Genomic DNA, 15,156 nt, shown 5'->3' with positions numbered 1-15,156 from the left:
CTGTGTTGCTCCTGGGCACGCCAGACCACCAATCGGCTGAGGCGGTGCGCTGCGGTGCTGCTGGACCCCCCCTCTGGCGCATCAATCTTGTGACTCTGTGAGGCGCTCTAAACCACCGGGGATTGTTCCTTGGCGACATGACATGCTGCCGGCGCACAAACCGGTGTGTTGGGACACTGAGAACGCCGACCGCCTGCACTTCTGCTGTGACGCAGCACTAGGCACTGGTGCCAGGGTAGGCGAAAACCCCGACGGGCGCTACCCGGTGGCGCTACAGGAACCGGTCAACTGTACTACCTGCTTCCTTGGAGCAGAGGATTACCCGATACCACGCTAGAGTGGCCACGGCCTGGCACGTCTACCTTTACTGACCGTACAGCACCAAAGGGCAAACGCCGCACGGGCCGTCACCGGGGGTGCCAGGGGGACCTCAACGCCTCCATCCTGCAGACGAGAGCCATGGGAAGGAACAGGGCGAAAATGCATGATCAAGGCGCCCACGCAGACTTTCAATCTACCGGCTCTGATGACCCGCTGGCCTCCTCCAATGTGGAGTTCGTACCACCGACAGGCAAGTGCACACAAGACGCAAAATTGGACCTCATCCTGGCCGAAATCAAGGCGTCTAGGGAGGCGCTCGAGACGCGTATGGACAGCATAGCCGAGAAGGTATCGGAGCACAAGATTGCCCTGGACGACCTGATTCCGCAGCAGACGGAACACTCCACGAAGATCGAGCAGATGAAGAAACAGGTTAAACTGCTCTGGGACAAGATGGACGACGCGGAAGGGCGGGCGCGCCGCAATAACGTGTGAATCTTAGGAATTTCGGAGCGCAGTGAGGGGAGGAACCCCACGCAATTTGTCGAGGACTGGCTAAAGAAGGTTGTGGGACCCCAAGACCTAACCCCATTGTATAGCGTGGAGAGGGCGCACAGGATGCCGGCGAGACAGCCCAGGCCGGGGGCACCACCAAGACCGTTAATAGCACGCCTTCTGCATTACAAGGACAGAGACTCGGTATTGAGAGCAGCGCGAGAAAAGGCACCGCTGAGGTACGTAGATAAAACCGTCTCCATTTACCCTGACTTTACCCCGGCGGTACAGAGGGCCAGATCGACGTTCCTAGGGGTGAAGCGGAAACTACGCGATAGGAGCCTGAAATACGCACTCCTATTCCCGGCCCGCCTCAAAATAATGCATGACAACAAATCATACTTCTTTGACACACCTGAGGAGGCGGCGGAGTGGATGGAGGTGTCCTTGTCGCCACTGAACACGCAGGACCCATTTGCGGATAACCAGGGAGGAGGGCCTTCACGCCAAAGGATGCACAGAGATGTCACAAGTGGGAAGAGCACAAAGGAATCTTTGGCCAGCGGCGGATCGACATCAGCCCGAGCCAGAGGGACGCTGGAAATTGCCCGGCTGACGGAGGCTGCCCTGACTGCTCATGATGCAGGCGACACTTTGGCCGTAAGCGGCGACTCAGACACGCGCACAGAAGTATCAGGCTCTGCCACCAGCCTGCAACTTTTCCCTAAAATCACCGCGCAGGTGGCGCACGACCTTTGATTGCAGCGGTGTCAGCCTTGATTGGTAAAGTATGAAAATTGCAAGGGAGCATGGGTGGGCCACCGGGGGAAGGGATTCCACTAGCACGGGGCACGTTGTGGTGACACCAACAGATCCATAGCGGGCGTCGGTGTGATCCACCCCCCCGCAGCATAGACATGTTCAGGTTTCACTGTCACCCACGTTGGGTGATGAAGTTCGGACCTCGGGACCTTTTCCTTCGGGACCTTGAAGTTGAGGGGTTACAGTTATTGACGGCACTTAGAATACTATCCACTACACACACTCTGTTTCTAGTATGTGGCTTACTGGCAGCACCAGATGCGAACCATAATGGGGACTCTTAATACTTACAAAGTATGCACCTGGAACGTACGGGGCATGGGGTCCGTCCACAAACGACATAGGCTGCTGGCACAGCTCAATAGGAGGAAAGTTATGGTGGCATGCCTTCAGGAAACTCATCTCAACAGTGCAGAAGGCACGAAGCTACACAAAAAGTGGAAGGGTCAGTTCTTCGCTACTTCATACTCAGTGTTCTCAAGAGGGGCGGCCATATGGTTGCGAAACTCTGTCCCCTTTAGACTGGTGGAGAAGAGGGTGGACACAGAGGGCAGATACGTGTTCATCCGCGGACTATTGGATGGCTCCCCTGTGGTGATTGGCAGTATCTACGCACCGAACTCTGGCCAATCGACTTTTAGTTAACATTAATAGAGTACTAGCAGACTGGGCGGAATATCAGTGGCTTATTGGTGGGGATTTTAACGCTGTGCTAGATGTGTCACTAGATAGGTCCCATCCCCCACTACACGCCACTGAGAGCAAGAGACAGGCTGACGCGCTTGCGCAGTGGGCGGAGGGCTGGGACTTGGCTGACGCCTGGAGATGTAAACACCAACTTGATAAAGAATATACATTTTACTCCCCACCTCATGGCCTCCACACCAGAATAGAGAGAGTGTTCGGCACTAACTCTTTACTGGGGGCGGTGACACTCGCAGAACACATGGGTAAGACCCTCTCTGACCATAACCCGGTTGAGATCACGATACAATGGGGTAGGATCCCAACACCCATCCCGACCTGGCGCCTCAACACGGAATTGCTGGAAGACACGGTTTTTAAGGAAGCACTTGCGGAGGCTATAACAACTTACTTCGCCACAAACACTGACACTGCCAGTTCCAGACAAGTGGAATGGGACGCCTTCAAGGTGTGCCTGCGGGGAGTAGCGATGGGTACACGGGTGGGCATGCAACACACTGTGATGGAAAGACTCCGAGACGTGGAGGGGCGCCTGGCTATGCTTGAAAGCGAAGCTGCGGGCACAAATCTGCCCTTTACACCACTGCAGGAGGCGCACATTCAGCACGCCGAACTATTAGAGGAACTGCGGGTCCTTGACTACAGTGCATACACTTGCAAACAGCACGCGCAGGCTGAGAAACCAGGTCCTTTGCTAGCCCGTATAGTACGGGATGACCCAATACACCTGCCCATCCTTGAGATCACTGACCAGGGGGGAACACTTGTCACGACACAAATGGGTATTAACACTGCTTTCAGGGACTATTATGAGAAGCTATATGGCCCACACCGGCAGATGTCGGAAGCGGCACTTGAGACATTCATGACGGGGCTAGACTTACCAACACTCACGACCTGTCAGAAGACAGACCTGGCGCGACCCATCACCATAGCGGAAATACGCCAGGCCATCCGTGCACTACCTCGAAATAAAACCCCAGGGACGGATGGCCTCCCGGCGGAGTTCTACGGAACCTAGACCGACCTGCTCGCCCCGCGCCTCCACGCGGTATACCAAGAGGCGTTGAAATCACAGGGCTTACCACGCTCCTCCTTACAGGCATTGATTGTATCTCTTCCGAAGCCGGGTAGGGACACCACACAATTAGCTAACTACAGACCCCTATCTCTGCTAAACACAGATTATAAAATTCTAAGTAAAATTCTCACGATGAGGCTGGCCCAATATATTCCGCATCTCATACACACTGATCAATGAGGCTTTGTCCCCGGCAGAAGCACGGCTATGAACCTGCGAAGGCTCAGCCAACTCATGTTACGTGACCGGACGCTGCTCGGGACAGAGGGATGCATTTCCCTATATCTTAAACAGGCATTCGACTCCTTGAGGTGGGACTTCATGTTAGCAGCGCTCGCGAGATTTGGAATACCGCCGGAATACATTGCCTGGGTGAAACTACTGTATACCCGCCCGACAGCCCGGGTCCGCACAAACAGATGTATCTCGCCGCAGCTGGAAATAGCTCTGGGTACTAGACAGGGATGCCCACTATCCCCGCTCCTGTTTATACTAGCGTTAGAGCCACTGCTCTGTAGACTTCGTGACTCGGCGCTACATAGAGGCATACAAAGGACCGGGACAGTGCACGTGGTATCGGCATATGCGGATGATATCATCATATTTCTGAGAGACCTGGGGGGTGGGCTTGACCCAATACCCGAGATATTTGAGGACTTTCGGGCACTATCGGGCCTAGCTATCAGCGAACCTAAGTCCTATGGGTACTACTTCAGCGACACAGAAGTGACTGCCCGACTGCTTTTCCCACCATACGCCTTCCAGTTAGCGGAAACTACTTTCAAATACCTTGGGATACAAATATATAGGGAAGCGAGGGATATGATAGACGGTAACCTCGGGTGGGCGATCGCGAGGCTGAAATCACAGATAAAGTTCTGGACCACTTTGCCACTGTTGGTGGCGGGCAGAGTGACCATCTCCAAAATGGTGGAACTCCCCCGCCTTGTATATTATTTCACGGGCTTGCCTTACGCGATCCCCGTATCATTATTTAAGCTACTGAACACCTTACTTACGGAACTAATATGGGGGCCGGGTAGGAGACGTATTGGTTTGGCTAAGCTGCAACTTCTTACAGCGGCGGGTGGCATGTGAGTCCCGGACTTCCAGGCGTACTGCCACGCTTGTCAACTGCAATGGCTAGCCTACTGGCTAGCGGGACGCAACCTCCATGAAATAGGTATAACAGAGACGGAGTGGGAGAGAGGGACTATCCACACATTGTTATTGCCAAGGGCAGAGGTCCCCGGGTGGGCACCACCCCTACTCCGGCTTGCGATTGGCTGCTGGAAGAGGGCGGTGAAGTACACGGCCCCTGATTCCTCTTACGCCCCCACGATACCGCTACTAGGGATTCCGACAGGAACAGGCCCGTTGTCGACCCGCACCCTGAAGGTATGGCATGACGCGGGGGTGACACAGGTGGGGGACCTCTTTGCAGATAGCAGACTACTGTCCTTTGAGGACTTCCGCACCACACCCCGGGGGGACTGTTCCTCCTACATGCTGGGTTGCGACGCTATATAACTAAGACTTGGTCTCCGCACGGCGTAGAACCCCCCACAAACCCCCTGCTCACAATGCAATACCTCATGGGAACGGGTAGCCACCTGACGAAATGGATAACAAGTAGTATACGAGTAGGAAGGACGACAACACTGCGGCAACTGCAACCACTGCGGGACAAGTGGGAGGGAGATCTGGGCAGAACGCTTCGAGACAAGGAATGGGAACGGGCTCTTAGTTTCCCCAAGAAAGTATCCAGGAACCCAAAATTTACGTTTATCCAACTAATGTTGTTACACAGGGCATACCTCACCCCTTACAGACTACATGTGATTTTCCCTAACACCCCCGCCACATGCCCCCGATGTGGTGCGGATGACGCGCGCCTTATACACATGCTATGGAGTTGCCCGAAACTGGGCTACTACTGGAAGACGGTCCAAGATACACTATGTAAACTGGCCCCTTCCAGACCATACACCTCCTTGGAATACACCATGTTAGGACTGGGGCCTGTAGAGCGGAAAAGGAGCGTAACTGTGCGTTTTACGGACCTGGCACTGTTACTTGCCAAGCGTACCATCACAATGCGATGGAAATCGGCAAGGCCACCAGCCCCAGAGATGTGGCAGTCAGAGGTAATACGCTGGGGGAGGCAGAGGGTCTAACACTGCAGCGCGAAGAGCGTAGGGGACTCAGGAAAACCCCAATATCCCTAGACTGGAACAGTATGGTGGAGGCCTTCACTGCGGGTGCTGACACTACGCCCACCCCGTCAACCACAAATGGTTAGACACAGGACAGGTATGCCTGAATTACATGGACTCCCCCCTCACCCCTGCTATTATTGCAGCACCGCAGTTGGACGATGACTCTGGGTGTAACGTGAGAACTACGTGTGAGCAATGCATTGTGTATAGTCCTGTATTGGTTTGTACGAAAACGGACGCTGTTAACTAGAAACGCCCATGTAAGCTACATACTGTATATAACTGATGTATCCGAACGAGTGCCGGGGACGGGAGGGAAGGGGCAGGGGGGGGGGGGGGTTGGGGAGCAACTTAATGGTTATATATACAATTGAAAATGTTTGACAAATGACCTAACACTGCTAAATTGTAAGAACCATGAGACGTATGCTGAATACTGTTCTTGGAACTGATGTAACTGTTCTTACCCAATTGCTAATAAAAAAATTTTTTTTTTAAAATGATGAAAATTGTAGAGGGGTCATAAGACATGAAGAAGAAAAAATGGAAATGAGCCTCTTCTGAGGCATTATGGGATGCTTCAGCCAGTAGCAGTGAATATTATAGTAGTTGCTTTCCTGCAGTTCAGGAGAGTTATGCGCCTTCAGTTTCTCTCTCTTTTTACAAAGATATCAGTTTGGGTGTTCCATCCCACCTGGGACACCCACAGGTGGAGATGGTTGGTAGGTTGCAAAGGGGGAGCTCCATGAACCCAGTGACACCAGCCGGTTCCCCTCAGTCAGGCACGCACTCTGGTGCGGCTCGGGAGACATTTGCACTTTCTACTGCTCCTGGCAGAACTCTCCCAACCTCTGGGATTTATTGAACTATGTATATATGAATATGGATTAAATTGTGCATTTATATTACCATACTGAAATCCGTTTTTGGGTACTTTTTTGACAAAACCGTAAACGCATTGGACTTGTTGTTTTTCTTCCTTTTTTCTTTCAGGATTAAATCCTAAAATGACCATTCAGATGTTAAAATGAATATTGCATCTACATGTGTTAGATAAATTGTGTCTAGGACCACCTTGTGTTCGATATCATACGATACCCAGGTCCTTTGACTCTCTCTGGGTTATACCCCATTTTCTTAATGGTCTCTTTCTCCCCCTGGCACTCCATCAAGAGGCCTTTGGAGCTTGGTAGAGGCCGCTGACGCTGCGGGGTATCAGCTGCGCAGCATCAGGAACATAGCCTGATCCCCGTTGGTGCCAGTGCTCGATTGCAAGAAGTGGTTTCGCTCACAAATAAGATTTGTCCTCTAGTGACCCTAGCTTATCGCAATGTCATCATGGCACTGGACACACCAGCTGTCTCCCAGCAGAAAACTGATAATTATAGTACACAAAATGCTCATATAGGTGAAGCGTACACGGCAGAGTGTGATCCCCTGGTGGATGGCGATCCACAGTCCTCTTATTCTAAATGCATTTCTGGATCTCAAAGTCCCTCTGTAGGGAAAGATGGGAGAAATTAAGGTTTATTGTGAAATTCCTTGACTATCCTGATAGAAGGCTATCATCAGGGTGGCACGCAAGGCTGGCCAACTGAAAAGTCGCTCCTCCCAAGTGATAATATTCCCAGACTATACCATGAAAGTACAACAACTCCGGTCCTTCCAGGAAGCTATGGAGATCACCTACATGATTTGATTTGCAGCTTCCCTGAAAGTAATCTTCCAGAGCAAATCCTACTTTTTTGACTCTCCTGGGGCGGTCTGCGTCTGGATCGATCAGAGACCTCAACGGCGGAGGGACTCGCCCACACCAACAGGCGGAGTGCTCTCTGGCTCCAAAGACCCATCACAGGCATCACCAACTGCCCTGTAAAGTGCAATACGGGTTTCAACAGTGGGTGATTGTCACATGTTTCATACTGATTGTGGCTATTTTAGTTGGGGATCACGTGTGTTGGGGTGGGGGATTGAAGCAAAACAGGGACACACATCCCACAACAGTCCTGTTGGCTTTGGTCCCTACTAGCATCATGACAGGTACTTCCAGTTCACGAATTATAAGCGGGGGGTGGGCGGATGTGGACAGTGGGTGTTGTTGAGGTATTTTTTTTTTTGCTTGTTCTTTCTTTCAGGTGCAGAAGTTGAGCACAGATGTAGGTGGCACATATATGATCCTCAGCCATAGAACACACACACACTGGGGCTACCGAGGACGTGACCCTTTAAACGTAACCAGGCATCCCAGTTAGCTGACCTTGGACGTGACGTTAAGTTCTGGTCCACTCTTCCGCTGTCCCTTTTGGGATGCACTGCTATTTAAAAAATGATCTCCCCACCGCACTTACTCTACCAATTACAAAACCACCCATTCCCGACAGATAAAGCTTTCTTCAGTAAGGTCAATGCACAAATCAGACTGCTGCTAAGGGGTGGTGGTGACTTTAACCGCCCCTTACCTTTTGACTTCCCCAGAGAATGACGTCCCCCAGCCCAAATTCACCTCCTAGATCGATCCCCAAAATGTTCTTCCAAAAACAACGAAGACCGAGGCTGGGAAGCCTCTGAAGATCGTGAAACGCGTGCTGCCATTAATTTCAAACGACGCTCCTTCAGCAAATTCGGTTTTAGCTTCTGGCAGGAAATGCAATCTTCGGCGTCATGGTGCTCACCTAAGCACCAAATGCAAATTGTATGCGAGTCCGTCACCGACATATGTCGGCTACAAGACCTACAAGGATTGAAACCTGTTGACATTTAACAAAGGTACACTGTTCCACTGACAACTGTTGTCGAAGTAGGTCGAGAAAGAACGACCTGAGGAACCGCTTCTCCTGATCCGCGCTACAGCACGGTAAAGAAAAAACTGACGTCCGCGCACCGGAGGGGACTTGTAAAGCTCCACTGACATCATATCCTGAGACGATGTCACAGCGGAGCCGTAGGACTCCGTCCCCCAGGTGCACAGAGGTCCTGCTGAAAAATTTCCAGATCCAGACTGGTGCCTGGGGAGAGCTCAAAAGTTAATGAATCTGCAGCTAGATGTCTCTATCAGATGTATGCATTTTATTAATCATTGGCTGTAAGTGGCTGTATATACCTTTTAATGAGAGCCACTTGTAGATTTTGCAGAATTATTATAAATGTAATCACAATGAAATCACTGATCCTAACTGTATTAATTTAGAGCCTGGTTAAATCTAGTGTTGGCCTAATCTATAACAGGCCTCAGTGCACATTTTATTAAATATTTTGCAAATGTCTTGTTTTTCACTCTTATGCAGGTATCTTATCTATGTCCTAAGTAGTTTAGAACAGGTTCATTGTATTAGTCTGGCAGACCACTGATCTTTTAATTAACTTTTGGCCTTGGATATGGAGACTAAGATGGTGGGAGACACCGTCTTGCACCAGGCGGACAGGACTGATGCTACATCCAAGGTCGTCCAGATGATTGCTTCTTCAATGGAAGCTGGAAGTCTACCTGCTCCCCAAGAACAATGTGTTTTCATTGGTTTGTTCAGCAGAAGAGAAGGAGAATCCTTTTGGAAACTTCTTTCATACTTTGTGTGCTCTTTAAAATAGCAGACCAGATCCTATCCTGACTTTTACTGAGAGAAGAACTCTCCTCGACTCGGATTTCCCCTGAACAGAGGGTTAGGCTTCATGCTTGTATACTCAGATGCTTTCCAATGAACCTTAAATGTGGTTCAACTGATGCTGGCACCTTCCTCATAGAATTTCCCCTTCATCTTTTTGATACTTTATTTAGAATATGGGAGTCCCTCTTTGGAACCTGTTATCCTGTTTTGCATATTCTTTGTGATTATAAATATATTTAGACTGCTAGAACATTTAAATATGTATGTTTTTACAATTTTTTCTATCAGTTTTGCTAATTGATTTGATACATAACCTGAACTAAATTTGTTAATAAAACCCTTGAGGTTTGGGCAGTGGGCACCCTCCTCGCTGTGTTTTTTGAGGAGCCATATTGGTTTCACTGTACTTGCAATGTATTTCTGATGTTAGCTCTTTTATTACACTTCATGTCAACAATCAAAGGTCCATACTACCAGTGGAGGATTAAGGTTGATGATTTCACAGAGAGATTGAGATTAAAGAAACCCTGCTCTATCACTGCCATATGACGTTGCAGGCATTCAAACGTAACTGGAGGCCTGCTATGGGTGGAGCAGGAAAAAGTGTATAGCTGCTGTGTCACAACAAGAGGGCCTTCTGAACACTGCCAGTGGACCCAATTGAAACTTCCTTCATCCAGCCCACTTTCCCAACCCAACGTGTTTTAGCCATAAAAGTGAGAATGCCTATTGATTTTAACAATGATTATTCAAATGTTGTATATAATACAGACATTGATTCAAGCAGCTTTTGGACTTTCCCTCATGAATTACACTCTAAAGCCCGATAGACTTAACATTTCGCTGCGAGGTGGCACTGTTCACTTTCATTAGATTTGCCTTTATCTGCAAACTTAGCTGAGGACAGAGAGATTACATCAAATTTAAATGACAACAAAGTCTAACCTTCAAATGATGCTCAAGATTTTTAGGTTGCATTTTCTCGACTGGTCGCTCTTCTGCCGAGAATTCATCCTCATTTTCATTAAACATAGATGCCTTAATGATGGTTGGAGTTAGGCAATAACTGTCCTCTTTTGTGTCTAAAATGCTTTTGATGAGATCTCTGGTGGCTCGCTCTGCCCATCTTCCACAGGGTACGTACTTCTTTCTCGACACAAATGGCAGATCAAAGGGCACATTGTTGCTTTCTCTTCCCTAGGTGAGGACAAAATACTTAGTGTCAGAGGAAATTATCCCTTTAGGCAACAGTTTCAAAAATGCAAACTAACAACACAAGCAGCGGCGAAGTCAACAGATCTTGCCTTTCAGTGGTGTTACCCTACATTCTGGCATTTCAGTTTTACATCAGCAAAAAGAAAATGAATGGTTGTTTGCCATTACAGAACATCAGCAAAGACAAAAAACACACTGCCCCAGCACAAAAACATTTGCACATATGAATCATGGTGCAGCCCTTTTTTTAAAACTTTTTTTACATTGACAATTTCAATATGGTGGACACCAATCTTGGAGGGGTAAATAAAAAGATAACTGAGAAAAAATACATCAAGTGAAAGGAGCAAATAAGTAGCAAAAAGAGTATGGCAGACCCTCCTAAAAGAAAAATAAATGTTTTTTTAAAGGAAGGTGTGGCTAGGAAGCCAACGGGAGGTGTCAGTTAGCAAGCCACCACAGCCAAGCAGTGGATGTAATGGCGATTGGGGAGCACCAACAGAGGAATGATGGGGATTTAAAAGTAAAAAAAAATTAAAAAAAAAGATTAAGAAGAAAGCTAAGGGGTTGGTAGGGATGAAACTAATAAGCTGAGGGAGAAGCAACATGGAGAGCAGGTGGGTGGGGACTTGAGGGGGGAATCTGCATGAGTGAACAGGAATGAACATTTGCCGCCACGCAAGTGAAAGTAGAAAAAGAAACCAGCATTGTCAAAGCCTACAGGTCTCATCTTATTGACCTATTAGTTTTGCTACAATATTTTCTACCAATACTGTGTAGCATCAGCAAAAGACATGCTATTGCAGATGCTGTTCATCACTGGCCAAAAAGAAAAGAAAAAAGTAAATTCATGCACCCATATTTGTCATAACGCTGCTAGTGGGCATGTCATTCCATTCCAGAGGGTATGCTTGATGATTTATGTTGTCACATGCGTTAGTACATATGTGTGCCACTACGCATACGTAATGACGTGGATCCCATTTTATTCATTTGTTTAATTTTCATTCCAAGATGGTGGACGCCGCGCCAATCGGTGAATTAAAAAATAAGAAAAACGTTTCACTTGCACAAAGCACTTTTTTTGTAAACTAAATGGCTAGGCTGCAATTTGCAGCTGTCGTGACCTCTGAAAAAATAAAAAATAAAAAAAAATGCATTTGCCATTAAATAGGGGCGCAGTTAGGAGAGAAGTCAATGCAAGGGAGTGGGGGCAATGGAAAGTGGGCAGTGGACCTACAGAGGAGCTTCAGGTGGGTATGGGCGAAGCAGCACACAAGTGAAAGAGGAAGACAACATATGTACTCCAACAGAGTGTGTTCGAAATTGGGTTCCTAATTGACTGGTGTGAGTGCTCTAATCAAGCAGTAACCATGATCCTAGTCAGCGTAAGGCACCAGAAATCCCAAAATTACCCTATGCTCACTCTCTGGTAGCCTGGCACGCAGCAGTAAGCCTGAACTGGAAGGCAAAAAGTAAAGTATTTCTGCAACACTTCAACAGTCAAAATAGTGAAAACACCACACAAGGATCCCATAGAAAAATAAACTATATTTTAATAAATAAAACAAGACTAAAATGACAAAAATCCAATAAATAGTACTTGAGATATTGAATTTCAAAATGTTTAGGTGAAAATAATGAATAGAAGCAAAAATCGCTATTTGACACAAATGCAAAAGTTGAGGCATGGGACAGATAAAGTGATCCAGTGGGGCCCGCTCAGCAAAAGTACTTTAATCCTGGGTATGTCGAGGATGCGTGGCGCAGTCGAGGAAAGGTGGCGGTGCCGATCCACGCAGCAGCGGCGCTGCGCTGGTCCTGATCCGCGCAGAAGAGCGATGCATCGTCTACGATGGGCAGGAAGCTGTGTTGCGGAGGTTCAGTGCTGCTGATGGGGATGCGAGGACCTTGCGCTGGGAAGAGTGTAAGCAGTGGTAGTTCCAAAGGCAATGCATCAGGTTCGATTCACGAAAGAGAGGCGATGCGTTGGTGCCGATCCACACAACAGCAGTGATTCCATTGGTGACGATCCATGCAGCAAAGGCAATGCGCCACTTCCTATTTAAACAGCAGCTGTGACAATGCGTTGCTTCAACAGAGGATGAATCGTCCTGCTGGAGCAAACACCTTAGACCCACTTCCAAGGGTCCAGGGCAATGGTGGAACCACTTGACAGAGCAGACTTCCTAGCAGAGTATCCAACGGTCCAGAAGGGTACTGAAATGGTGGTGTCTGAGGTCAAGTTCTTATACCCAGTGGTGCCTTTGAAGTGGGTGAGACTTCAAAGACAAGTCTTTGCAGTGCACAGATGTCTAGCCCTTCCAGCCCTGGCTCCAGACTCACTACATGGGGTACCTGTGATGGAGCAAGATTTCGCATAATACGCGACTTGCTTGGACTCAACCTCGAATAATTTATAACCATGTAATTCAACCTGTTTGTCTTACTAATTTCCCTTTATTCTGACATTTGGGTGTCCTAGTGATGCTTGCATATGTGTTTACTAATTCAATAACTCTTGTTCCTAAAAATGGCCGCTGCTTGGCGGGTTTTCCTCTGCGCATGCGTTAGTCACACTCACGTGACGTGACGTACTTGCAGTTCGGGTGGGAGTCTTTGCGCTTGAGCACTTGCTTTTAAAGTGGCTGTCTGTGTTTTCACATGGTGAAGCTTGCGCAGATGTTTTTATGTTGTTGTCTGTTTGCACTAATCACTCACGCAATAGTATATTATAAAGTAAGGGGTATAGAGTAACTAATCATGGTATACAGTGAATTCATTTATTTCTATGTATTAATTTGTTTTTCGCTTACTTTTCATGTACTGCGATATTGGGGGTCTGAGGGATACGCGAGCCATCTTGAAAGTCTCTACTGCGCATGTCACCCTGGCAGAGACAAGGCAACCTTGAACAGTGGAACTCAGCCAGCTGGCAGCCACAGTCAAGATGCTCATGAGAACTTGACCTGCGACCCAGCAGGATGGAGCTGAACTGTACCGCAATTGCTACAATTGTAATTCTTCTATTGTATTCTGTAGAAAATCTCATGAGAACCCCAAAAGCACTAGGCGGTCCCAGAGTATGTAAATTTAGGCTGGTAGAATTCGAATATGACTGGTGTGTAAACCTATCCTACTTGGGGACCAATCGAAATTGGGGATTCTGACACTCGCAACATTTGGGGGGTGGTACACTGACCCGAAAACAGTATAACTAGCCTAGGTTTAGCTACAGAAATTGTCCGACTTGTCAGAATAGCTGACCTGTCACTGACCCAACGCACTCAATAGGTGACTGAATACAGAGCGCTGCGGAGCACTCTGTCCGAAATATACCATAGACTCAAGAGGTTTTACTAAACCTTAAGTGCTGGCGGAGCACTTTGCTGGGGAGTTCGATAACCCAATCGGGGTTCTGGCTGATAGCTGCAGAGAGGGTGGAGCGCAGGCGTTGCTTCCAAACTGCGGGTGCTGGTCGTGCCTTGGTGGTCCTGTCCTGATCCTAATCTGGTCTTCCTGTCCTGTCCTGGGGTGTCCATTCTGCACCTGCTGTCCCATTGATGACTGTCCTTCCTTGGGGTTTATCCTGTCCTTAACTGACCCGTGGCCAGGGTTGGTCTTCACACCATTCTAGGTAAATATATAGTGTTGAACTCTATACTGCACCTTCTATTTTTCTGTCTTTGCTTTAATAAAGACCTACCTTTGCGCATAATTGATTTTCCATGCTTTTGCAAAGCTACTGAATGAAAGCTCATACGTTATTGCTGTTTTTCTAGCATGTTCCTATGTTACCCTTCCTTTAAGCATAACTCTTCATACCGTTTATGAGATATAGAGGTGGTTTATAATTTTCCCTTTTTCAAGTTGATTGAAGTAAGGTGTCTAGAACTATAGCGTGTTCCATTTTTTACCCTTCCTATAGGTGTATAGGATTTTTCAAAATTATCGCCCTACCTTTGAAGTATTTCCCAGTAGCGAAATTCTATTACGTGCATAAGTTTGCCCATCTATAGTTATACCTTCTTGAATTCCATTCCTGAAATCTGCTTAGCATATTCCCATGTTCTTACCCTCTTTAGACTCATAAATGGTGGCCCTGATTTATTTCCTCTATGGTTATGTGCTCTTCGTTATCTTGATTATCGATTGCCTTTTGGTTGTAAACTGTATGCTTTCCGAATCTGAATTGTAGATAAAACCTTTAAAAACTTCCTGAGTTTGTGGTCATTCACAAATACAAGAAAATTAAATGTTGTTATTTGGTAGCCTGCCTTTCTTTTACAGCTAGCTCCCTGATCGGTTGTGGTCATTAGGTACCCGTAACGGTGGATTGGTAAGTCGGGTACAATAGAAATAAATAGGAAGGAATCAGGGTTACTGATAGTAGAGTGTAAGGTCACCTGATTAATGTATATGATAAATTGAAAAGTATATGGGCCCGGTACGTGTATGGTGAAAAATTATTGACCGGGTGACCTGCGCGCTCTATCAGTAATTTTCTGGTAGCAGAGGAAATGGTTAGGGACTAGTTAAAGTTAGGTAGGACTAGTTAAGATAAGTAGGTCGGATGCTGCTAAAATCTTATTGTTGCTAAAACGGTGAACATTTTTTGTGAATTGATCACTCACGTGAAATGTTTTGCTTTGAAAAATTATGAAATGTTTTAAACTGTTTTTCTTATTGATATACT

At 47.5% G+C, this 15,156-nt stretch overlaps 1 protein-coding gene across 1 annotated transcript in view; it reads right to left on the bottom strand.

Annotated features, from left to right (window-relative positions):
• Window positions 1–15,156, bottom strand: part of LOC144781934 (WD repeat-containing protein 62-like) — a 636,677-nt gene that overhangs the window by 261,306 nt on the left and 360,215 nt on the right. The window contains exon 22 of the mRNA XM_078661021.1: window positions 10,191–10,442. Within this exon, the coding sequence (XP_078517147.1) occupies window positions 10,191–10,442 (252 nt within the window). The remainder of the gene's footprint in view (window positions 1–10,190; window positions 10,443–15,156) is intronic.

This window comes from Lissotriton helveticus, chromosome 9, assembly GCF_964261635.1.
Source record: "Lissotriton helveticus chromosome 9, aLisHel1.1, whole genome shotgun sequence".
NCBI lineage: Eukaryota > Metazoa > Chordata > Amphibia > Caudata > Salamandridae > Lissotriton > Lissotriton helveticus.
The sequence above is the reverse complement of the archived record's forward strand: the minus strand, read 5'-3'. Positions and strand labels throughout refer to the sequence as shown.